Here is a 24,451-nt window from a genome sequence, read left to right on the forward strand (position 1 = left end):
CTGACATGACTGTAAATGTTTTTAATGACAGAAACATGAAGTCTGACTGCTGTGAAGGTTTTCTGCTGCCAGAAGAATCGGATCAAAAAGATTAAATGTAAGTGAAAATCACGTGAGTCATAAACTAAAACAAATTCCTAAAAGTCTGGATGGGCTGTGAAATGTAAAAACAGGTCACATTACAATAGAACATAGAAAACATGTCAAATGTCCATCCATCCATTCGCTTCTGCTTATCCGGGGCTGGCTCAGCCTCAGCAGAGAAGCCCAGACCACGCTCTCCACCACCACCTCCTCCGGCTCGTCTCGGGGAACACCAAGGCGCCCTCAGGCCGGCGGTGTAAGTTCAAGTTCAGCTTGGTCTCTGTACATGAGACCGTTCTGAAATACGAAAGGTCTCTGTGACGAAAAAGACATTTTTATAATGAGCATGTAATGAAAACAGCGGGTTGTGGGTTGAATCACACACAAACCTTGTTTCATGAATCTGACACATTGTAAGGCAGGAAGAATATCACCAGTTCTTCACATGTGTCAAACAGGGTGCGTGAATCTAACAAAAGGCGCTGATTTCTTTTTCAATAAGCGACGGTCTCAGTTCCTCGTTCGTTTTCTTGTCACGTCTCATTTTTATACCAAGAATTTGAGCTGCTGACATTTTAAATATTAGAAAAGTTAACAGCATGATGTTTAAATGTATTTTAGATATTTTCTAAAAACTGAAGACGGTATTTTCACAGAGATACACTGACTGAACCTTTCCAGTATTGACATCAGCACCTATGAAATGATTTATTCATCACGATGAGGAAGAAACTGAATCGTTCTTTTATGTTCAAAGTAAGTAAAACAATAAATAAAAACAGGACTTTATTTCTTTGCAGTCGTCTTGTGAAACACAGAACAGCTCAGAGCTGAAAAAACTAGATCAGCCCACAGACTGAGCTGTTGTCAGGACACTTGACCCGGTTTCTGTCATCAGACTAATATCCAGCCCAAACACGGGGTTGGTGCATTCATAACTCCTCTAACAGCGCTCTGACTCCGGGTGATGGACATTTCAGTCACAGATGATTTCTCCATCATCTGTGATTTGATGTTTCAGCTCTGTGGCGTCCCGCCTGGAAGCTTCCCCGTTCTCCACTCTGTGGTTCTCGTGTCGACCGGCAGGTTGCTGCTGCTTCTGAAACTTTTCCCACACATCCTGCAGGAAACGGCTTCCTGCCCATGCGAGTCCTCATGTGGACCTTCAAGCTGCCGCTCTGAGTGAACCGTTTCCCGCGCAGTTAACAAGAATACAGCTTCTCGTCTGCGTGGACTCTCATGATCCTCTCGAAGGGCGTCATGAAGCTGAACCTCTTCAGATTTTTTTTCCAGATGTAGTTTCTCCCACATGTAGATTCTCACGTGGCTCGCTACGCTCGAGTGATTTTGGAGACACTTCCTGCATGTTTTGCAAGTATGCAGCTTCACACCGGTGTGGATCCTCAGGCGAGCCGTTAAATCGCTGTTCTGACTGAAACCCTTCCCACAGAATTCACAGGAGCACAGTTTCTGTGACAAACTCATCAGGAAATGATTTACTGAGGTCAGAGGTCAAGAGAAGAGCAGGTTCATTTTCTTGCTTCCTTTTGCATGTGAGGAGGCGCCCCCTGCTGTCTATTAGTCAAAACAACATTTCAATCTGAGCTTCAGAAGAATGAAGCTGCTGAGTGCCCAACGAACGATGAGCTGTTTCTCACATGGAGGCCACAGCAAAACATCTGTAAACGTGTGGGCTTAGTGATGAAACAGCAGGAGACGCCATGTCTGACTTAAGCGCTCGCGAGTGCGATGAAGGATCCCAGAGAGCCGACTGTTGGTTTGTGAATCATTTATTAAAGAAAACGTCCAGAACTCGAGTGTCACTTTAAAAAACCTGAACAATGAAAAGATGACAAAACATCTTCAAAACATCAGACGTATCAATCTATGTACAACTAGTGCATTTATACATGATTAATAAAATAAAGAAAGCTGAAAGGACATGCACAGTTACTCAGTAACAAACTCATTTAGAATTTAGAGCTTCGGTCTTTAATTCACCTCATTTATTAAAATAAAAGAAAAAAAGAACGGAATATTTACAATGTTTCTAATACTGACATCAGGAACTACACACGTGGTGCAAACGTGTAAGCTTTTCCTCCAGGACCTCAGAGAAACTCAAAGATGGCCTCACAGCTCGCTCTGTTAGTCTGCATTTATAGACTTGGTTTTTTTTTACTGGCACAAATTTGCTGTTTTACATGATTTTATGATGTAATCGAGAACCATCGGGAACATTTCACACTTTTAAAAGAATTTTATTGCCAAATAAATCAAATGTATGTAAATCCCAGGAGTTTCCTGGTCACAGATCCAAAATGTTCATTTGATTCTCCTCCGAGCGACTTGGTATCACTTTCTTGTGATATGCTGGAAAACGTTCAGCTGGTCATCGACTGACAGTTAGTTTGGTCAAACCTTAAAAAGCAGGTGGAAGAGCAGAAGCTCACAAACTGATCCTGGAGCTGTGATAAAGCAGGAACAATCAGGATTTGACCCAGAAGCTGAGCTGCAGCACACGTTGTCTCTGCAAACACCGACTCGTTCAGCAGTTTATTTGCAAATAAAAATCTTTGAAACGTATGAAATGCTTGTGACTGACTTCGAAACATATTTTTCCCCAAAGATATTCGTGCAGCTTTCTTGCAGCCTGAAACACACGTTTGCTGTATTTCTGTGACATTTAGTGCAAATCTTGCTTGAACACAACTTCTTGTGTGGAGTGACAGTTTACAACCTACAACTATGTGTCACACGTGTGCAGCTTCACGTGTGCGGATCCTGGGAAGCTTCAGCATTTGGGACTTTTTCATACAAGTTTTTTTTACCCACTTCACATTTTGCAGACTTTTTTATGCTGACTCTTGGACGTGGGAGAGTTTTCTACAGTTTCTTTCATTGGCCTTTCTTCTGCGCTTCCTTCTTTGTTTCTCGTCCACGTTTGCGGCTGATCCTGACCTCACGTGCTTGCTTCCTATCAGACTCCAGTTTGGGGAGCTGTGAAAGAGAATCTGGCCATCGTTTGGTTCCTGTTCTCTATGTTCCTCATAAACAGGAGTCGCCACAAAGCTCTCGGTGTGACGCTTCAGTGCCGACTGCACTCCCTCCCTCCTGAGTTTGTGCTGTTCTTTGATCTGTGGACGCTTTGGTTCTTGCTGATTGGACAACAGTTTCTTGTGTTTTTGTTTAACATGAGGAGGCCCTGGTTCCTCCTGGTTCAGGCTGCAGTTCCTCTCCTGGTTACAGAGACGCTTTTTAGGAAGAACCTTCTCTGCTGCAGTGACGTGGAGCTGTGGGTGGTCTGCAGGGACAAGATAAATGTTAGTAACAGTCCATAAATAAGCACAGAGTACAATCCTGACCTAGCAGGTGATTTAAACTTCTGTGTTGGTGTTTGAGACCTTGTGGTCGCGTCTCGTGTGTCATATAAGCTGTGCCAGCCGTCAGAAGCAAATAAAATGCCAGGGCATTATTCTGCCTCCCTACCTACTCTGCTGGGGAAATTTTAAGAGGTAAACATGTTTGACATATTCTTCCACATCTTTGTAAATGCTCTTGCGTCCATTCCAACAGACAAGCTCCCTCCAGGAGCTTCAGGGAGTCTTTATTTTGAGATGATAGTGATTATTTTCTGATTAATTCAAAACCTTTGTTGAAAAAGTAGCTGGAAGTTCACAGGAGGAACTGATGTGACTTGGGTTTCAGAGAGATCTGGTTATAACGTATCTGCAGAGTAGATTTAATACAGTACACAGAGTACAAGTACAGATCAGCTAAGTGCAGGTACTAGTTTCCTTCTGATTTAATTTCACAAACCAAACACACAAAAAAATACAAAAGTCCTAATGACACTTTTCTACTCTACAACATGTCTCCTTCACCCATTCTGTCACACACACTTTTCTGCACCTATCCAACAGTCAGCAGCTCAGGTTCAGCATCCTGCCCACAGACACTCTGGAGCAGAGGGAACCCCCACCCTTCTGGTTAGCAGGTGAGCTGCTGAGCTACACCACCCAGCTGTGCTGTATCATCACTACAAGTCTGGCGTTAGAAGCTGTGACAGACTCGGTGAGTTACGGTGATTTCTACAAGTGTACAGACCTGAGGAGCCCGCTACCGCTAACCAGCCGGAGCCACGTTACCTGCCTGTGGGCATGCTGAGCCGTCAGCGTCTCTGCTGCTCTGACCTCAGTCTGATCTTTCTAAAAGCTGAAGGTGTCTGCTTTTAACTCCGCATTTCTCATATTATTGTTATCATTATTAATATTACTATTGTTACTTTGGTCTGCGAGGATGACATAAAGAGCTCGGAGCTCCCGCAGGCTCACACTCATTCATCCCGGTTAGCCTACCGATCCTCTGAAGCTTGATCTCCGGCTTCCAGAAGCTCTCCAGCAGCCTGCGCTGCCGCTCGATGTCCTGCTCGTATTTGACGATCGTGTTTTCAAACACCGTGAAAATTTCATCCACGGCGGCAGACAGCCGCTCGTTGACAAAGTTTATCAGAAACTCCACTGTGGACATTTTTACTTTCGATTAAACGATCAGCACAAGTCCTTCTACAGTTCCGGATTCTGCTGAATCTGCTTCCGCTGTGTGCTGCACCATTAAAGGTTCTGAATGAAGCTGAGACGTTTTTTAAAGTTCCGCTCTCGGTAAATTACTGCCAAACGTTATTTCTTACATAATAATAATAATAATAATAATAATAATAATAATAATAATAATAATAGTTATTATTGTTGTTTTTTATTATTTTATTATTGTTTTTTATTTTTTATTTTTTGTACTGGCACAGTTATTGAAAGTAAGTAATCGCAGGCCGCCATCATTTCCATTTTTTTTTTTTGCCTGTCCCGTTTGGCTCTTTTGCATCAGAATTGTTGTCTAAAGGCAAAGAAAGATGCCCAATGGATTTACTTTACCAAACTGACCATCCCAGCCTTGCCGTAATGGTCCATTTGATTCACCTTTTATTGTTTATTTTATTTTCACTTACTGAATACGGGACAGACTTGACTGGGGGAAAGAAGGGGAGAAAGAAAGAGGGAAAGAGAAACAGCTGAGAAGAGGGACGGGGGAGAAGGGCAAAAAACCAACAGAATGAGCAGAAAAAAAAAGAAGAAGAAAATCCATATATCAATCACCTGGATCACCTGCTGAGAAAGAAAAAAGAAAACAAGCAGAAGAGAACAAGAGTAATAGAATAAACAACATCACAATGATATATGGGAATATGACAGTAAATACTAAATGTTAAACATTATTGTGCAGCACATAAGATCAACAGAACACAGTGTGCTTTGAGGTAGGAGCCAAAAAGGGTGTAGTTTGTGAGTGTGATCACCCGTGTGTACACCTGTGAGCATGGACGCGCTTGTTTTTAAAAGGTTCCTTCATGTAATGATCTGCTAGAGGGTGTGGGGGGGGCCACAGCCCCGTCCTCCAGGGCATGAAGCAGGTATGGAGGAGATCAAAACTCCAGACATCCAGAGGCCCCCAGAACACAAGAGACCAAGGAAGACCAACAGAGGGGCAGCCGCGCCACTGTCCCAGAAAGAGCTGAGGAGATTCCCAGATGAGGGCTCACTCAGCAGCCGCGGAGCAGAAGCCAGGGGGAGTTGCAGTGACGCGCCCGTGAGCTCCGCCGGCAGCCAGCCGTGCCTGAGTGACCGAGCCCCAGGCCGAGAGGCCGGGGGCACCCCACCTCCGAAGTGGCCCGAGCGAGCCCCAGGCTCCAGGCCCCGATAAGCGGCCGCCAAGGAGTGAGCCGGCGTGTACCTGGACGCCCATCCCCAGACACAAAGAACCACCAACGCACCGATGTCTGAGGGGGTCCGCCACTGGCAGGGGAAGTGGTGGTAGGTGGAGATAGGCCTCCAAACCTTGGAGGGCCTGAGGTGTCCCCAGAGAGGTGGCGCCTGACACCCAACCTGACATATAGACACAGACATACAGGCACACACAGATACAAACATCTATTCCCACCCTCATGCTCTCATATGCACTTACTCCACACTCAACCAACGTGGAGACAGACATAAAGAGACGCTGTACACACGATCACACTCCCCAAGCGTACTCTACAAACCGGGTCTAGGTACCCTTGCCCCTGGAGGGGGGGAAACTGCACCCAGACCCAGGTGGTGTTACCCTCCGCCATCATTTCCATTTTCACTGTATAATATGGTCTTATACCATAATCTGACAGCGTGTTTATTTGTTTGATGTCGCTGTCACAGTGTCATGTCACTTGTCTTTTAAAGAATTACTAAAAATCATCACTGCGACATTTATAAGATTTACAGCTTATCATGTATGTGTCACGTGTCATGTCACCCGAGCAGCCATCACAGCAGCTCTTACTACCATCGTGTAAACCTTCTCCTTCAGTCACAAATCATCCACCCACTCCACTCTGCCTGCTCTCTTCTTAAAGTGTCAGTAATACATATACAACAATAACAGTTTAATCATTAATTTCTTTAATAAATAAATAAATCCCCCCCCCAAAAAATAAATAAATAAATAAAAAATAAAAATAAAAAAAATAATAAAAAATTAAGAACAATGAAACAATGACTTTACCTGCTCGCATCGACTCTTTTCATGCACATAATTTGTTTTTGGGATCATTTTCTGAAAAGAGGATAAAAAAACAAACAATAAGGAGAAAATAAAGCAAAGTAAGCAGATGAAATTGACTGAATATTACTTATTTTATTTTATTTTGTTGGCATTGTAGTATATTAAGATGATAAATAAATAAAAATATGATGAGGTGAAGTCATTGTTTCATTCATTTTAAGTTTTTTTTTTTAAGTAAAGTAAGTACTGGTGCATGAAGCCTGATAGAAGTTAATATAAATTTAAAAGTACAAATCCAAACAAAAAAAATTACAGAATTATTTATGGCATTAACAGGTGCAATATTTATACAATACAGATGCTTATTTTTTATATGTAATTTATCTGTAATTAAAATTATCATTTCAATCTTTATGCAAACAAACCCAGTTCCAAAAACATATAAAAACAATAATAATAAAATCAAATGAAAATCAAATATTCATCTATTTTAGTCATGGATCTGAGCAGCTTTAAGACCCAGAGCAGAGCGGCTGTCAGCAGCGGTAAATATAGCAGCATTGTGGTGTGTGCGCTGTTCTGTGTGCGGTGTCGGTGTGCGGGTCAGAACAGCTCCGGGTCATCATGAGGAGGCCTGAACAGACCGGAGCAGTCTGAGCTCTCCTGTCAGCACGAAGCGAACATGGCGCGTCTTTAAAGCACAAACTGAGCGTGAAGGAGCCTGAAGATCAGCCGCACGTGAGTCACGGCGTCCTTGTGTTCAGCGAGTGTGAGGCGTTCACTGCCTGCTGTTTCTGTAGGTTAACTGAACATCTTAAATCTCTGTCACTGGGGCCACAGAGAATATTTAATGTCTGTACCTTTATTATATTATTGAGATGACATATGCCAAGTAAAATGCTTCAACTAAGATTTATTTTCTTTGTGAATCATCAATAGGTTAAATGATTACATTTATTTTAAGTGATTAAAAATCCTGTAGCGCGAGCTGATATCCTGATGTGTACTTTATCCAGCTTTTATTTACAGAAATGTGAAACAAGGAAAAGCAAAAGAATCTCATATGTGATCCAGTGAATAAGGTCCTGATTAATCTTGCAAATATATTTTTCATCAATACATTAAACGTGTTATTATTTATACCACTACCACTACAAAGCGCTTTATATGGTAACAGCAGAAGCTGTACAATACAATATTAGAGGTAATCAAACAATCCTCTGTGAGAAACACATGAAGAAAAATGAGAAAAAAGAAACTGTAGGAGAGAGAAGACAAAAGTTAACGACTGATGGAGTAACATGATAGAGTTTTACGATATGAGACGACCAGATTATTCAAGACCTGGTATGTAAAGAGAAGGTTATTTTTTTCTTTAACAAAAAACAAATCTGTAATATCTGTAAAAGATTCAGCTCAGTATGCAGCAAGTGAAACACTGTACAGTTAAAAAAAGAAGCTGACAAACGCACATCAGAAGTTACGCGAGGCTCTACCTTCACACTTCTACTTCAGCAAGCAGAAAAGATATTCATTTAAATAATAACTAAAAGTAAAGAATGAATGTCGTTCCTTTTAGTTTTACTTTTAGGAGGAAGTCAGAGTGGATGGACGGGTGTAGCCTTGAACTCTGCGACAGAGTCAGAGACTAACTAATCATTTTCTCAGTGTTAAATAGACTGCTGAACCCGACACCGCTCTCTCTCCAGGCACTAGTTACCTGTGAGCCTCACTGACAGTGTAAGGAAGCCCACGAGGGTCAGTTCTTCCACAGCCTGGCCAGGATGTTGCAGCTGTGTAAAGTCACCAACGCTCTGTTCATCAGTAACGCCCGCTCAGCCTGCAGCGACGAGCTCATCCAGCAGGAGGCGGTGACGCTCTGCATCAACGTGTCCAAGCAGCAGCCGTTTCCCTCCAGCAGCATCACCAAGCTGCAGATACCCGTCTACGACGACCCCAACGAGGACCTGTACAGCCACTTTGACCGCTGTGCCGACGCCATCCAGAAGGAGGCGAACCGCGGCGGACGCAGCGTCGTCTACTGTAAGAACGGACGCAGCCGCTCGGCCACGATCTGCATCGCCTACCTGATGAAGCACCGCAAACTGTCCCTGACAGACGCCTTACAGGTGAGGATCTATCCCACCCTGCTCTACTTTACTTTTTGTACAGGTTACAACTTTGGCATCTGGTGTTAGTGATGAACTTTGTCCACCCTCCACAGACCCCGAGCTCCTCCTGCTGACTGTGAGGCAGATTATAAATGTGACACTTTGTTTATTGGAAAATAAACTGCACATTGATTAAACAAACTGCTGAGTTTGTTCACTCTTAGAGGAGCTGTTAGGTTCCATAAATACTGTTCTCTCTCCCGAGACGTAACATCTCGACGTTTTGTCACGTCCCGCAGCGGACCGTGAGAACGCGAAAAGTGACCTTCCGCGTTCTTATGGTCCACACCAGGTTATGGATGAAATCCAGTGGAATGACGCTCCCGCGGTAATAGACCTTCCAGCCATGTATTCCAGCCCTATACCTAACCTTCTCCCTAAGTCTAACCATAACTTTATTCCTAACTTTAACCAGCACTTTAATGACGTTAAATAGTGTTTTCCCAAGAGGTTTGAAGAAAATGAACAAAGATGTGTAGATTGAGTCCAAACGGTTGTCATATTTCCTCATTTTTCCAATCTCGTCATTTAGGAATGTGTTGGGTGCCTTGAAAACGTAATATGTTGACGATTTGTCACCTAGCATTACGCTTTGGGAGAACGTGCTGATAAATAATGATCAAGTCTTCAAATGAAGGTCTGAGGACTGAAAGAGTAATAGAGTGAACACAAGTCACAGAAAAAGTGCTGAACTTTTGGTTGCTTCAGAGTTTTTCACACATACAGTTTTTGTTTATCATTTAATAAGTATTATTTTGCAGATTTTAAAATGCCAATCATCCTATTTATAAGTCTCACTGTGCTTTGAGCCGTCTAAATCAGCCCAATCCTGCTGCATGAAGGTCAAAAATGTGGAGGACTGAGCTCAACCTGCAGCTGAGAGGTTTGTTTTCTGACGCTGAAGCTTTTATTATCCAAAGTGCCCTTGAACACAACACTGAAAGATGAGCTGCACACTGAGCGTTGCTATATTCATGCTCAGAAGGGACAAATACAACAATTCAGCCCTTCTCTGAAGGCTGACACCCCTGGTCCTGTTTTGTGCTGCAGATTTGGCTCAAATGAAAAAGAAAAAATGTTATTTAATTAAATTTTATTTACTGACCTATATTCGTAACATTAACTATCTGTTTAACCCCAACAACAGAAACACATCTTTGTTTAATGTCTTTTTTGCTTTTTGTAACGTAAAATTAAAATTTTTTGGAAAAAATTGTTGAAAAACAACATAAATACTTTAAAAAATCTTCCACATCTTGTTGTGTTGAGAAGAAGCTGAATTTATGCATTATCTATTTATTAATCATCATTTCTTTTTATTATTAATTTATATTTAGAGTTTAAATCAGATGTTATACTGTTCACTAAAATATTTTCCCACAGTTTCTCCGATAACTTCAAACATTAAATGAGTTTTATGATTTGACAGAAATGAAGGACTGAAGTTTTGCAAACGTCATGACAGGTAATCAAAAAAAAAATATGTCCATAAAACAAATAACAGAAAACAGGAAAAAATTTATGAAATACAAAAATATTTAGAAAATATTAAAATAACTTGTAAAGTACAGAAATACAAATCATGCAGAGCAACCACAGATCCTTAGAAACAACCAGAGCTCGTCACTGTTCATTTCCCTTTTCCCAGAAAGTCAAGACGGCTCGTCACGTGATCGACCCGAACCCCGGCTTCATGTCTCAGCTGCAGAGATACGAAGAGGAGCTGAAGCGGAGACGAGGAAAGTCCTGATCCTTCTTACAAAACTCAGAGTCCGCAGCTGAAAACAGAAGCAGTGCTGAAGCTTCTTCACCTCCGTCCTCCTCTTCTGCAGGATTTTACACGCCGTCACTTTAATTAAGGCTTAGATGAATGAATTAACCTCTAGATTACGGCCTGTTTTTAAAAAGAAGTCCCAACAAATATGTATTGAACTTATTTTAATGTTAGGATACTGAAGATATCCAAGTATCTAAAATGTGACCTGATAAAAACAATATTTAAGGAAAGTTTTTATTACAAAAACTGAACAAGTGGAGATGATGAGAAAAAGTATAGAAAGTTTTAAAATCAAGTCAAATAACATAAGAAGACAAATTAACTATAAAATTTGAACTAAGCTGAAGTGAAGGTGGAACTGTTACCTCCTAAATGTACTGAATATACACGCTACATGATGTTCATCTACAGAAAACGAGGCTCATTTACTGTACGTAATCACAATAACATTATTTCTTTTATAAACCTTTACTTTGTTACAAAGCACTTAAAGAAAAAACAGACAGGACAACATTTGTACCAAGTTTGTGGAAAATAAAAGGTGAAGACATCAAAAAGAGCGAAAATGTGGTTTATATCTAAAAGTTCAAAATATGAACTAAGAAGTATATTTATTATCCAATTATCAGTTACGATCTATCAGGTTGCTGCTCACCGTTGGTTTCACTATTGATTACTTTGCAGCCAATACTTCTATTTAAATTAAAATAAAATACTTTAAACCATAATTGGCAACAAAATAGTATAAAAACTGATTATTTTTATGCTTGTCCTCTCAGTGGTTCACTAATCATAAGAAAATCAAAAAGAATGATTATTTTCTGTCTAAACACTCAGTTTTCTTTTCTTGTCCAAGTCTGAGCACACGTGGCTGCAGTCCCACCTTTTACCTCTAGGTGGAATCACTTACACAGAAAATAATGCAGCCCCGTGAACACGTGACGAGTCAGGCTCCTCTTTAATTTGATCTGAAACATTAAAAAAATCCACAAAGAAGTTCAGGGATGATAATAAACCGTGACGTGAGATTTCGATCTTCATCAGCGTCTCTCTTGTGAACCTGATTAAATGAGAACTCACCTGGATTTTATTCTGACAGGATGTAACCTTAGGAGGCTATCTCACTGATCCTAGGTCAGTTTCACTGTAGAGCATGGATGATGTTACACTGAGAGTTTCAGTTAAGATGCGATAATATGGAGCTTTCCAGGTACTTAAGCCTCTCCTGTTAAAACTTGTTAAATTCACACAAAACCTTTACATTTATTATTTGTCAAAGAATTATTTCCCAGGAGGCTCCAATTTAACTTCACCTGAGATTTAATTTGAACTTAGGTTAACATATGCCAACGTGGAATTGTTCATTTAAATAAGTGAAAAGCTGAAATTTTCCAGAACAGAAATCTTTAAACTTTTTATGTTGTCATAGTAAAGTCAAAGGTTGTTACAAGTTAGAGATTTGAAAGCTTTTTAGTTTAAATCACCTTATAAAACTGATAATAATGTCGAGATCAAGTAACAGTTTATATTAATATTCTATGAATCAGCCTCTGAATGATACACGGGAAAAACATTTTCCTGGACATGAACAGGAAAGCAACATGTTCCTGGTCTTTTATATTTAATTAAACAAAAAAACAAAAAGAAAGAAAGAAGATTAATTATTAATCTCTAAAAGCACAAAATCTTGAAACTGGGCATAAAAACAAAAGAACACAAACAAAAATGTCTTGCCTTAAAGAGCCACTGAATTATTAATTGTCAGTTTTTTTAATGCTCCATCAGATGTCTTAAAGCTCTGTAAATATACAACATATTAAATACTCAGGTTAAAATAGTAGAAAAGAAACAAACATATTCAAGTACTTATGTGGGAAACGGTCTGAATTTTTAACATTTTGGCAGCTTATTAAGTCTGAACGATCTCGTCATGTAAAACATGTAAGTCTGTGAAATTCAGCAGTTTTATATGTTAAATGTGTTCTGTGAGTTTTAATGCTGCTTCTGGTTAATAATTATCTTTTAATAAACAAAACAAAAAACCTTGTGAAAATCTTTGGTGTCTGCAGAGTCTTACTGTTGATCTCAGGTGTGTCCTCCTTTTGATGCTGCCATCAGAATCTAAAAGAAATGATTTTATTTGCACAGATATTATTTAAACCACCTGTGACCTCAGTTTTTATTGTAATGAGTCTATAATTACAAAAGCAAACAGATGTCTGTGTTAGCTAAAGGGTGTTACCATAACAGGCGCTTAAAGAAATAATCCTGCCCTGCCTCTTTAAGACCAGGCTGCTGTAAACAATCGTTTGTGAGAAAATAAAAATAAAGTTAAATGTTGATCACTCAAAAATGAGCTCTGTGGTCATTGTCTACAATATGTTGGCCGAGGTTTAACTTTATGTTTTATTCCTGTCCTGAGATGTGTTTGTTTCTGAAGCTGAAGTAAAAAACACTGCAAACCACAATATTTGATTAAAAATACTCCAAAGACACGAGTAAGGCTCACAGTTGTTAGTCTAGTGATCGTGGCTCAAGAGTTGGCAGTTCGTCTTGTAATCGGAAGGTTGCCGGTTCGAGCCCTGGCTCCAACAGTCTCGGTCGTTGTGTCCTTGGGCAAGACACTTCCCCTACTGGTGTTGAGCAGAGGGCCGATGGCGTGATATACCAGTGAAATAACAAATTGGCTTTCTCATTCGGCTCTCTCTTTACCACAACAGATTGGTACAGCAGCCGCATGACTGTGAATGTCCCGCCAGCCTAACTGTCAATCGCACGTCTCACTCGTGAGCAAGATCCTAAAATACTTGAACTCCTACACCTTGGGTAGTAACTCGTCCCCAGTGGCGGTCCTAGCCTGTTTGGCGCCCTGGGCGAACACTCCCTTTGCCCTCCCCCAAACACACACACGCGAAATGTACTAAGGATTGTACAATAACATAAAACTGTTGTCGGAACCATGCTGAATTTCGCCAGAGAAACACACACACGTACACACATATGAAGAGAGAGAGAGTATGCATAGTATGCAAACAGCTACCAAACAGCCATCATAATTCGTCATACAATGAGAACAGGACAAATCAACAACTGACAATGACTAATTAATATTAAAATCTGTAACATAATGTATTGTTTGGAGTTTAGTCTGTTACTGTTGCTATTTTTTTTACCATTTCTTCTTGAAGCACCTGTAACCCACATAATTTCCTTCGGGATTAATAAAGTATTCTGACTCTGATTGTTTCAGGATGACCTGCCATTATCCAGTGACACATCTGCTTACCTGTATCTTTTGCTCGTTTCTCCTCCTCTTCTTTTCTCTTTTTTATAAACTGAGCACCTGATGGCTTTGAACCTTTCTTGTCCATCTTGGTTTTAATCTTGCACTCCAGTATGAACACACATCCCCCAACCCGAGAATCACCACAACATAACCTAACAGACCAACACCTTAGTTCACAGATTCGATTTGTCTATAGGGCTTATTTCTGGGATTTCACACAACCCATGATTCAAATCATGAATACATAATGGGCTTGGATTTACAACATTATGAATGAAATGCGCTCTATTTGGAAGCAGCAGGGCCCACCGCCCCTTTCAACGGGTTGTGTGAGACTTTAAATCATCAAACTCTAAATTATAAATGTTAAATTGTTATTGATCCCTTTACCCCGAGTCCTAAAGTGTATTTTTATTTTCTTACTCTTCTTATATTTATTGTTTGTTTACTTGCACTGCTGTAACTGGAGCCTCATCGTCTCTCTATATACTGGACTGTAGCGGAGATGACAATAAAGTTTACTTTGACTTCAGCAGCGAGCAGGCGCACCGAGGGCTCTCGCGCTCACTTTTCGCGTGTAGAATTTCGAAAAAACATCGGTGCAAATTATAAGTCTGTATCATGATGTCTGGTGTTTTTGTGTTTGTTGGTTTGTTTTTATTTTGTTTTATTTTGCGAGTTGGTTATTAGATGCTGCTCCAGCCAGCCAGAGAATCCCCCGCCGCCCCGCCCTCTCCTCCCTGTACCACCAGCAGCAGGCGCACCTCGCAAACGGAGGGCGCCCTTACTCCCAGCAAATGGGCGATAGAAAACCGATCGGTGCCTGTGACATTCCCAATATGCACTGGCATGATGTTGGGGCAGCATGAGTACGAGCAATTTTTTTATTTTATTTTTTTCGTGGTGGGGGGCGTGATGCTGCCCCCCACCACGATGCCTCCCCGGGCACTCCACCCTTTTCTGGTTGAGAACAGTCGTCTTGGACTTGGAGATGCTAATCCTGATTCCTTCGCACTCGGCCACAAACTGCTCCAGGACAAGCTGAAGGTCCCCAATCGATGAAGCCACAGAACCACATCAAAGAAAATCCCACAACATCCAAAGATAAAAACCTTTTATAACTACTACAGCTAGATATTCTGTCCATAAAAAAACTATGAACAGATCCAAGGCTCACCAGAAACATGTCCAACGTAGTGCCAACAATTCGAACCAACTAGTTCTGACTTCTTCCCCACCAGAGGTGTAACGTTCCATGTCCCAGGAGCTATATTCAATACCCAAGAATCAAACTAACAGAGAGTCTCTGTGGTGTAGCCAATCAAAGACATATTCTGTACTAATTAGCAGGTACACTTCATGGATACAGGACTCCACCCTAGCCTATGATCAAATCTGTCTGTTCAAGGAGACGATGATATCTTACCAAACTATGGCTGTGACCTGTGTGGTGAGAGGCTTGAAACACTGAGAGCAGCTGAGCTGTAATGTTTGCATGTTTTCCTTTATTTGATGGATGTAATTTGATACAAAGAAAATAAGTCCTACATTTTTCATCAAAGATTTTCTTTTTGAGTAATTCATCAGTAATTTCTGGAAAGAGTCAGCTGATACAAATATATTTTTTGGCACTTAGAGCATCTAAAGGCAAACACCATTTGGTTTTGTTATAGGAAGACATTTTTCCATTGATTAATTGAGTATTTCACATTATTTTAAACAGATACGTAGCACTACAGGTCAGAGGGAATTTAAATTGTCTGGAACTAGTGGAAATCACTGGTTTTAAAAAAGCAAACAGCTGCGTCTTCATGGTAAATCATTTTATTTAACAAAGTGTGTTACATTTTTATGTGGGTTCAACAGAACAGAGCCCGAAACAGCTGTTGTGGATAAATTGGTTCAGAAGCGTGGGCGTCCTTCCGGGCGATGGCCTCTGTCCCATTCTTCACGCACACTATTGATCCAATTATTGTAGTTGGACACTTTTGTGTAGATTCCCAGTTTGTCCAGCTGTCCACAGCCCTCACCCCAGGAAACCAGGCCAACCAGGAACCAGGTGTCCCGGTACAGAGTGACCATCGGGCCCCCACTGTCACCCTCACAGGCATCCTTCCTCTGTCCAAGGATACCGGCACAGAGGACGTTGTTGGAGATCGTGTGGGGGAACATCTGCTGAGTACAGATGCTGTGGCTGACCAATGGGATTTCAATAACGTTGAGCACTGAGCTGTGCTTAGTGCTGTTCATGTCCTCTTTGCCCCAGCCAGAGACAACAGTCTTAGTGCCGTTCAGGTGGAGCACCCGCTCGGCCATCTCGCGTCCTGGCAGGCAAATGGGGACGATGTACTCAGTCGTGGGAGCGGGGGTCTGTAGGCGCAGCAGGGCAATATCATTGTCTATGGTCTTGGTGTTGTAGTTCGGGTGTTTGAAACCTTGGACAACATCCAGGATGACCTCAGTGCCTTCTTGTTTAAGACGCTCATAGTCACCTAAAGACACAGGGCGTGGACTCATGGTTAATGAAAGCTGATGTGTGTTTTCACTCTGACTACAACAGGGATCTCGAACTCCAGGCCTCGAAGGCCGGTGTCTTCCAGGTTTCAGATGTGTCCGTGATGCAACACAGCTGATTTAAATGGCTAAATTACCTCCTCAACATGTCTTGAAGTTCTCCAGAGGCCTGATAATGAACTAATCATTTAAATCAGGGGTGTTGACCCAGGGAGATATCTAAAACCTGCAGGACACCGGCCCTCGGAGCCTGGATGTCGAGACCCCTGGACTACAATGTGACCTATCAGCAACCTTGGTTTTGTAAAGTTTTAGTGCTTAATGGCAAAATAGCAAATTACTTCAAATAATTGTATATACAGTTGAATAAAAAATAAAAACTGCAAAATTTAAGTACATTGAGTTTTCTCAATGTACTTAATTCCCACCCCCCTGAACCACGGTCGCCCCATGGGTGACCTTCTTATAATCGGAAGGTTGCAGGTTCGATCCCCAGCTCTGTCTTGGTTGTTGTGTCCTTGGGCAAGACACTTCACCTACCGCCTACTGGTGTTGGCCAGAGGGGCCGGTGGTGCGATATGGCAGCCTGGCTTCTGTCAGTCTGCCCCAGGGCAGCTGTGGCTACAACTGTAGCCTCCACCAGTGTGTGAATGTGAGAACTGTAAAGCACGTTGAGGGTCTCGAAAAGTGCTATATAAATGCAATCCATTATTATAGTAGTAGTATTCCAGCTTTATTTGTCACTGTTGAATTAATGTTCATGTATGGAGTCCTTAGGATTGTCACTACAATGGGCAGTGACAACCTACCAGCTGCCTCTGCCATGGAGTCTCACTCTCACTACCTGTTTAGGTTTACAGATCAGTCCCATGGCATCTTCCTGCCATCTAATACAAATTAATACTGGTGATCAGTTGACAGCGATGCTGTTCTCTTCACCCAAATATCAAACATAGACTGACGTGACTCCACCAGTTATGCATGCCTAGCAGTTTGTAAACCTTTTAGCCTGTGTTTCTTTTTTAATAACTACACTCATGAGCATGAACATGGTGTTTGTCTGGGCTAATTTATGTCTGTTCATCAAAAACAAAACTCTGGGCAGTTTATCAGCTGGTCCAGGGTTCTTTACAATCACTTTTAGTCTCGTCCTTATTGTTCTCCCAATATCACAGGCAATTAAAAAACTCCTTCACTGTGGTGATTTTTATAACTTTATATATTGCTTCTAGTTTATTTCTGTGTCATACAAACTAAATTTAAGGTAAACCGAAGTGTTTTCTCTCTGTGGGCGAACAAACAAGACCCTATCAGCCTTTCAGGTAAAAACTACAGGCAGTCTCTCCAGTCATTTGTACTTCAGTATAATCAGTTTGTTAATCAGTTCGTTACCGCGTTGATCTTTCTAATCACTTCAATGTCATTCATTTATGATTATTTTTCATTTAATTATAATTAGTGTCTGTCATCTGCAATGGAAACTCACCGAGTCGTACACTGAACGTTAAGCTGTTGTCAAGACAGTGAGCAGCTGTCAGAACCCAGCTCTCATCGATGAGGACACCCCCACAGTGAAATCGACCCCTGTAATCCATTACCAGGACCTACAGATAAACACACTATCAGGTATTAATGCTCCAACTTGGATTCTGCTGACAAGATAACATCTTGACATTGTGAAACAGCTTTGTTTCACATATTAGTTCAATCTTTGAAAAAAAAAACACAACAGATTTAAACAAATTAGCAGATTTCTTACCAAATTCAAATGTATATAACATAAAAAGAGGGCGTTGCCAACATCTGATGTTGGAGTCTTAAGATCTTAATAACCATATCACCATTACAGCACTTTGATTTCAGACTGCAGGCTGCTGTAAGGATACAAATCTAACAAGCTAAAGTTGCCAGCATGACACACCCAGTGTGTATTGTAGGTGAGTTTTTTTTGTAGTACCTGCCATGGACTCTCCCCTTTCTTGCCCACCTGCCCCCCCACCATCCAGGGACGGAGGCCTTTCGGTGGTGGGCTGTATGATGTGGTGGCTAACAGCTGTCCACAGGCTGATCGGCCTGTAAAAACACTGTATTAAAGCTACAATGGAAAAATATTAAGAGAAACATAAAATAATCTCTGTCTTTTCATCTCATTCAAGCTGAGAGGCCAGCAGCTTGTGTCTGTGGTTTGTGCATGCCTGTTGTGGATGAGCAGTGTGCGAAGCAAACTGCCACTAGTCTGCGTTCACTGTTCTGAGATCAGTTACTAACTGTGGTTCATATGGAAACACAAGTAAGCAAGTAAAACAGCATCAGTGAATTTCACTTGATGACTTGACTTGTGCAACTGGCTTGAAGTGTCTAATAGTGTCACCACATCCTCATTAAGTTGATGAAGGCTCTTAGGGTCCTGTTCTAGCATCCATGTGTGAGACATTGAGTACATGGCTGTCATGTAGCCAAAACAGGCAACAGGTTGGTCCATCTGATCTTATAGTCTCGAGCAACTGCTCTGTCTACTAGTAGGTCTGTGTCTTGCCATGTGCCTGTTCATGCTAGCTCCTATGATGCCTGGCAGGAGCATCCATGTGGTGATGAGACATATTATTGGTCGGTAGTTGGATGGGATTAATCCTTAAGAATCATGTGGTGGTTCATTTATGCTTCCAGGTACTCAAGGAGTGCAGTTAGCTTCTTTAGCCAGTAGGTGCGAATCGTGTCAGGACATGTGCTGTCCAACTCGTCAGCTCTTCATTATCGAAAGGATTGTCCAGAAAATCATAATCCATAAAGATATATTGAATAACAAGTCTATATAAAGTGATGAGAGAATTTAATTTTTGCTTGCTAATAAACATTTTGTTTACAGCCAGCAAGTGAAGTCAGACTAGAACTGCTCTTACTGTTGGGAACACATTTCTTGGAGTCATTAGTCTGTTTGTATCCATTCACACAGCTGCAAGTCCTCGACAGGCCGTCACTGCTCTCCGTACAATCGTGGTCGCAGCCGCCATTATCCACGGAGCAGTTGGTGGCTGTTACAGCTAGATGGAGATGGGAAACAGGAATACGGGAACTTTTCAGGTTTCACATTAAGTTTTAGTGAATGTTACATTGATGTGACTCCGCCTGTAAAAGAAATCAAACAGCAGCTACGTCCAGCTGCCAGACAAAGTCTCGCTAACAAGTTTTAGCAAAAAAATAACCCTCGTGAATGCTTTGTTACTTAGGCTCGTTTGTGTGCACAGTGGGTAATTTGTATTCTTTTCGTTGATTCTCAAGCTTTAATTAAAGATGTCGTTTGTTGCTTGATGCAGTTTCATTATATTGAACACTCCTTGCTTCACTTTTGTAGTCTTTTTTTAATATAACGTTAGAAATGCTCCTAGGTAACCAAAGACACTGACTCACGATATTCACAGTATTTGCCCTCATATCCAGAGTGACAGCGGCAATCGTAGGCTTGGAGCATATCCACACAGTCTCCATGACTGCACTTGTTGGACTCACACTGGTTCCCATCTGAAATACAGTCAGATAACATGAGTATTTTTCCCATGACTATCTGCAAAGAAAGAAGATGTCAAAAGCCTCGCCTTAGTGACGCTTTGGGAGGAAGACAGAAGCAGGCTAAATCTTATTTGATGTCGTATTGTTGTAAATGTACTGTAATCTTGTGCTTTTGGGTAATCAGGCAAGCATATCACACCCCATCCCAAGAAATAAACGATGCAGCCTGTGAAGAACCTTGTCCTGAATTCTCCTCAGTCTACACATCATTCACATTCCAGTCATCAGAAATATTAAAATAATATTTAATAATTTATACATGGTATTATTTTTAAAGCTGATATTTAGTATGTTTTCACTGTCAAGCTGAACAAACTTGTCTTACCTAAGTAAACTGTCCAGAACTCCAGCTGTAAAGACACAGAAACAAACATCACCAATCGCACTCATCTGGTCATCGCTGCAGAACAACACACACACACCTCCTGTGGGTATTTGTCAAGTCGACACTACTGTGTCATGTTCTCATCAGCCATAAATCAAAAAGCCAGATATTTTTGCTTATTTTGAACTACAGTGTGTTAAAGAGACATCTTACCGTAGCTTCTCTGGTCTTGAAAATCTCTCTGGCCTCTTCAAAGCTGCATTTCTCCTCATTACATTCTCGCTCCAGGTTTCCTGGTTTCATCTCCTCCATGAAGGAGTTCGCCCGACGAGAGCGAAGCAGCATGTGAGCCCGTCGCGGGTCCGAGAATACTGAACACACAGAAAGAGTGAAACAGTCATGCAGACCAATGCTAAGACAACGGCTTCTTTAACTGTTTTTTCCCCAAACATCACGTTTTTGGAAAGCACTTTGTTGTCATTTGGACTTAAATCTTTGGGATTCTGTGAATTTACTCTCATCAATTCATATGATTCCCGTGTGTTGTATGCATGCCTGGAAAATGTTCCTAATGAGACGACAAATGGAGAGATCTGGACCAGGACATCAGCGAGCATCTGGACAGTCTGAGGTGTTCAATAGACTGAAGCATCTCCCAGAGGAGAGAGAATTATATTATATTATATTATATTATATTATATTATATTATATTATATTATATTATATTATATTATATTACCAGTCCGTGAGTCGTTTGGTACCTGGCCACGAGAGTTGAGGCTCAGGTGTGAAATGTCTGGTTTTCAGGGTTTTTATCGGTTTTCACTGTTATTGTGTTAATATTTTTATCGTTAACTCGGTTTTCCTGGGTCTTTTCACGTGTGTTATGAATAAATCTTTTTTTCGGTACTAGTTGTATTTTGTTGTATTTATCCGCGACACTTTAAAGGCCGGTCCGTGAAAATATTGTCGGGCATAAACCGGTCCGTGGCGCAAAAAAGGTTGGGGACCGCTGCTTTAAGGTCACCGTCCACTGGAGCCAGCTTTCTTCTGATTGGCTCAGGATCAGGTAGGTGTGCTCGCTGACCTCATTACCTGAAACTTTGTCCATGTTTAATATGAGCGCCCAGTTGAGGAACAGGTAAAAGCACAATAGGTTCACTTTCTTGGCAGATGAATGCTTTGTTGCTAAAACAGATTCCACGGCTGACCTGCTGACAGTGAAGCTCTCACATTATTTCCCGTCAGGTTTATGTAATTCAGTGAGACTCCAAGACACCCGTGTAACAGAAAATCTGTGGCTACCTAACCTCCGTGTCTCTTCTTTCTTTTACAGACGTATTGATGTTTACTTATCCCGTTCGTCTTTGATCACACCTACCTGACAGACTGATGACTGACGCCGACCACAGAGCAACGACGACACACAGACAGAGGGCGAGGCGGGACATGACCTCGATCACTCCTGCAGGAAATCAGACATTTATGTCTTTACTGCTTGTGTTTATCCAGTTAGCATTAACATCCAGCATAATGACACTTACAGATTTAAGGGGTTGAAAAGTTGAGTTCTGGAGGAGCTGCAGACGAGACAAAACCGAGTCCTCACTGTGAGTTAAAAAAAAATCTCTCAGTGGAATATTTCTACAAGATTGATCAGCAGGGAACACAGAGGCCTCCAGTCAGAGGGGCACAGCAGGACACGATCACCGTGTGAACCTCTACGACCTTTGACCTTGTGAGCTAACAACAGGGCCACAGAGACAACATCCTAAAACGTTCACAGGACATGAAACAGAGTCACGGAGAAACGAGGGGCTTTCAGGAGAGTTTTGGTACTTACATGTGAAGAATGGAAGCCGTGGACAGAGACGATGCTTCGCTGTTTCTGCTGTGTTAATAACTAACTCCCAGTGTTTACTGAGAGTCCACAGTCTGCAGCTGATCGCTGTCCACCAACACTGTCAACACAGACCTGCCCTTTATCCTCCACCCACTCTGCTACACATCAGACCCCATTTTCACAAAATGTTACAAACCTTCAGACACTAGCAGGACGACGATAGTGTGGGACTTTTCACTGTGTACCCACCACACAATAGATCTGTGGTTATTCACCACAAACATGGACGTGGATGAAGTCTTCACGTCTCTATCATTTAAATCACTGTCTTTGGAAGCATGAACACCTATGACCCTACAAGACATCTGTAAAGATACTGAGCAAAGCCCAAAGCCTGTGAACCAGACTAGACCTTGGTATGACTAAAAGCTAAGATAATGTTGGCTGTTTGGAGTGCTAAGTTATCATCTAACGCTAGCAAGCTCAGTCTGTGAGATGCATTGAGAGACAGACATGTTGGTTATAACCTTCATCATACTTGGTTGTGGGCAGAAACAGCTGGAGACACCACAGCCAAGTATTGCTGGATGCATCCTCAATCATCCAGGCAAGGAAATCCCAAAAAGTGGATTCTGTTCACCTGGGCGTAGCGTTTTCAGCCTGGTATCCTTTCCTTTAAAATTCACCATCTGGTTTTCAATTCAATTCAATTTTATTTATACAAGATCAAATCACAAAACGTGAGAAGGAAAAATTCCTCCTTTAACAGGAAGAAACCATGCTTGGGTAATGTAAAGTCCCTGCAGAGGAACCAGGCGGGAGCCTTTCCCAGCTGCCACAGTGTGAGCGGCAGGACACACTCACACCCAAAGAGTCATTAGCTACGTCTCCTAAGATTAAAACAATTCAAGGAACTGAAATTGAAATGGTCACATCTTACAACAGGGCTGCCCAATCCCGGTCCTCGAGAGCTACTATCCTGCAGCTTTTAGATGCATCCCTACTCCAACACAGCTGAATCAAATGAATGGCTTGTTATCAGGCCTTTGCCAAACACGATGGCATGCTGAAGAGGTAATCAAACCATTTGATTCAGCTGTGTTGGAGTAGGGATGCATCTAAAAGCTGCAGGACGGTAGCTCTCGAGGACCGGGATTGGGCACCCCTGTCTTACAAGTATCTAGGGATCATTATAGATCAGAATTTGTCATTTAAGACTCACATTCAAAGGCTTGTGTCGAAGTTAAAACTAAAACTAGGTTACTTTTTTAGAAACCAATCCTGTTTCTCCCTCCAAGTGAGAAAACGTTTGATTCGTGCAACCTTTTTACCTTTATTGGATTATGGTGACCTGCTTTTTATGAATGCACCTGCTCACTACCTAAAGAGGTTGGATACTGTGTACCATTGTGCTTTACTTTTTATTACTGGTTATGGAAATTGTGTACATCATTGTTCTTTGTATGCTGCTGCTAAATGTCCATCTTTCCATATTCGCAGACTCTCCCATTGGTTGATGTTTATCTATAAACCTCTCCTTGGGCTGGTTCCATCTTATTTATGTGTTTATATGTGTAAAAACCACAACCAATACAGCCTTCATTCGCACAATATCATACAATTGATTGGCCCAAAAATCAGAACAGAATTGGAGAAAAAGGCTTTTAATTACGCTGCCCCTGCTTCCTGGAATAATCTGCAGGAGGAACTGAAATGATCAGAATTGGTTACCTTGGGGGAGTTTAAGTCTGTCTTAAAGGAACGAGAGAACAGCTCTTTTACTCAGTGTGATTGTTTTTAATGTACTCTTAATTTGATCTGTTATTGTATATTTTACACATGTTGGTATGGGATATTGTATTTGTTTTAAATGTTATATACCTATGTGGTATGTGACTTTTGTTGCCATGATGACAGGTCTCTCTTGGAAATGAGATTTTTAATCTCAATGAGATTTTTTACCTGGATAAATAAAGGACTAATAATAAAAAATACCTGGAGCCGATTTGCAATCACTGATTAACCAACATTTGTGTCTTTGGACTCTGGAGATGAGAGAACACAGGAAGGTCCCGGCAGGCAGCACTAACCAGCACACCACTGAGTCACACACACAAAAAGCTGGAGCACAGACCTGCTGGAGGCTCCAACAGTCACCAACAGCACAAACAGGGTGGAGAGGTCATTCTGGGCTGCAGTTTTACACTTCAGTATCAGCTTCAGGCTGACGCTGTTAGACATTCAAACATAGTCTGTGAGGTTTGTGGCCATCCTCAACACATTTACATAC

At 41.5% G+C, this 24,451-nt stretch overlaps 3 protein-coding genes across 9 annotated transcripts in view; 1 reads left to right on the top strand and 2 right to left on the bottom strand.

Annotated features, from left to right (window-relative positions):
- Window positions 1-12,285, top strand: part of dusp28 (dual specificity phosphatase 28) — a 16,927-nt gene extending 4,642 nt beyond the window's left edge. Inside the window, exons 2-4 of one of the 6 annotated variants that reach the window (XM_026149393.1) lie at window positions 32-97; window positions 8,388-8,807; window positions 10,498-12,285. In XM_026149393.1, coding sequence (XP_026005178.1) covers window positions 8,463-8,807; window positions 10,498-10,599 — 447 coding nt within the window. In that variant the 5' untranslated portion in view covers window positions 32-97; window positions 8,388-8,462 and the 3' untranslated portion in view covers window positions 10,600-12,285. The other 5 variants (XM_026149394.1, XM_026149395.1, XM_026149397.1 and 2 more) reach the window with 5 other exon arrangements.
- Window positions 1,857-4,715, bottom strand: LOC113010340 (uncharacterized). Its single transcript, XM_026149379.1, has 2 exons — window positions 4,443-4,715; window positions 1,857-3,388 (listed from the first exon to the last, which is right to left on the bottom strand). The coding sequence occupies exons 1-2, from the start codon at window positions 4,612-4,614 to the stop codon at window positions 2,940-2,942; spliced, it is 621 nt and encodes a 206-aa protein (XP_026005164.1). The 5' UTR covers window positions 4,615-4,715; the 3' UTR covers window positions 1,857-2,939.
- A 3,435-nt stretch (window positions 12,286-15,720) lies between the features above and the next one.
- proca (protein C (inactivator of coagulation factors Va and VIIIa), a) lies at window positions 15,721-22,245 on the bottom strand. 2 transcript variants are annotated; one of them, XM_026149285.1, is made up of 10 exons: window positions 22,162-22,245; window positions 21,863-21,926; window positions 21,700-21,783; window positions 20,532-20,689; window positions 20,319-20,343; window positions 19,835-19,945; window positions 19,327-19,467; window positions 18,384-18,499; window positions 17,913-18,030; window positions 15,721-16,404 (listed from the first exon to the last, which is right to left on the bottom strand). In XM_026149285.1, the coding sequence occupies exons 3-10, from the start codon at window positions 21,767-21,769 to the stop codon at window positions 15,815-15,817; spliced, it is 1,329 nt and encodes a 442-aa protein (XP_026005070.1). In that variant the 5' UTR covers window positions 21,770-21,783; window positions 21,863-21,926; window positions 22,162-22,245; the 3' UTR covers window positions 15,721-15,814. The 2 variants fall into 2 exon arrangements, with proteins under 2 accessions (XP_026005070.1, XP_026005071.1); XM_026149286.1 differs by having other exon boundaries at window positions 21,863-21,898; window positions 22,162-22,242.
- Between the last annotated feature and the right edge of the window lie 2,206 nt (window positions 22,246-24,451).

This window comes from Astatotilapia calliptera, chromosome 18, assembly GCF_900246225.1.
Source record: "Astatotilapia calliptera chromosome 18, fAstCal1.2, whole genome shotgun sequence".
NCBI classification, from domain to species: domain Eukaryota; kingdom Metazoa; phylum Chordata; class Actinopteri; order Cichliformes; family Cichlidae; genus Astatotilapia; species Astatotilapia calliptera.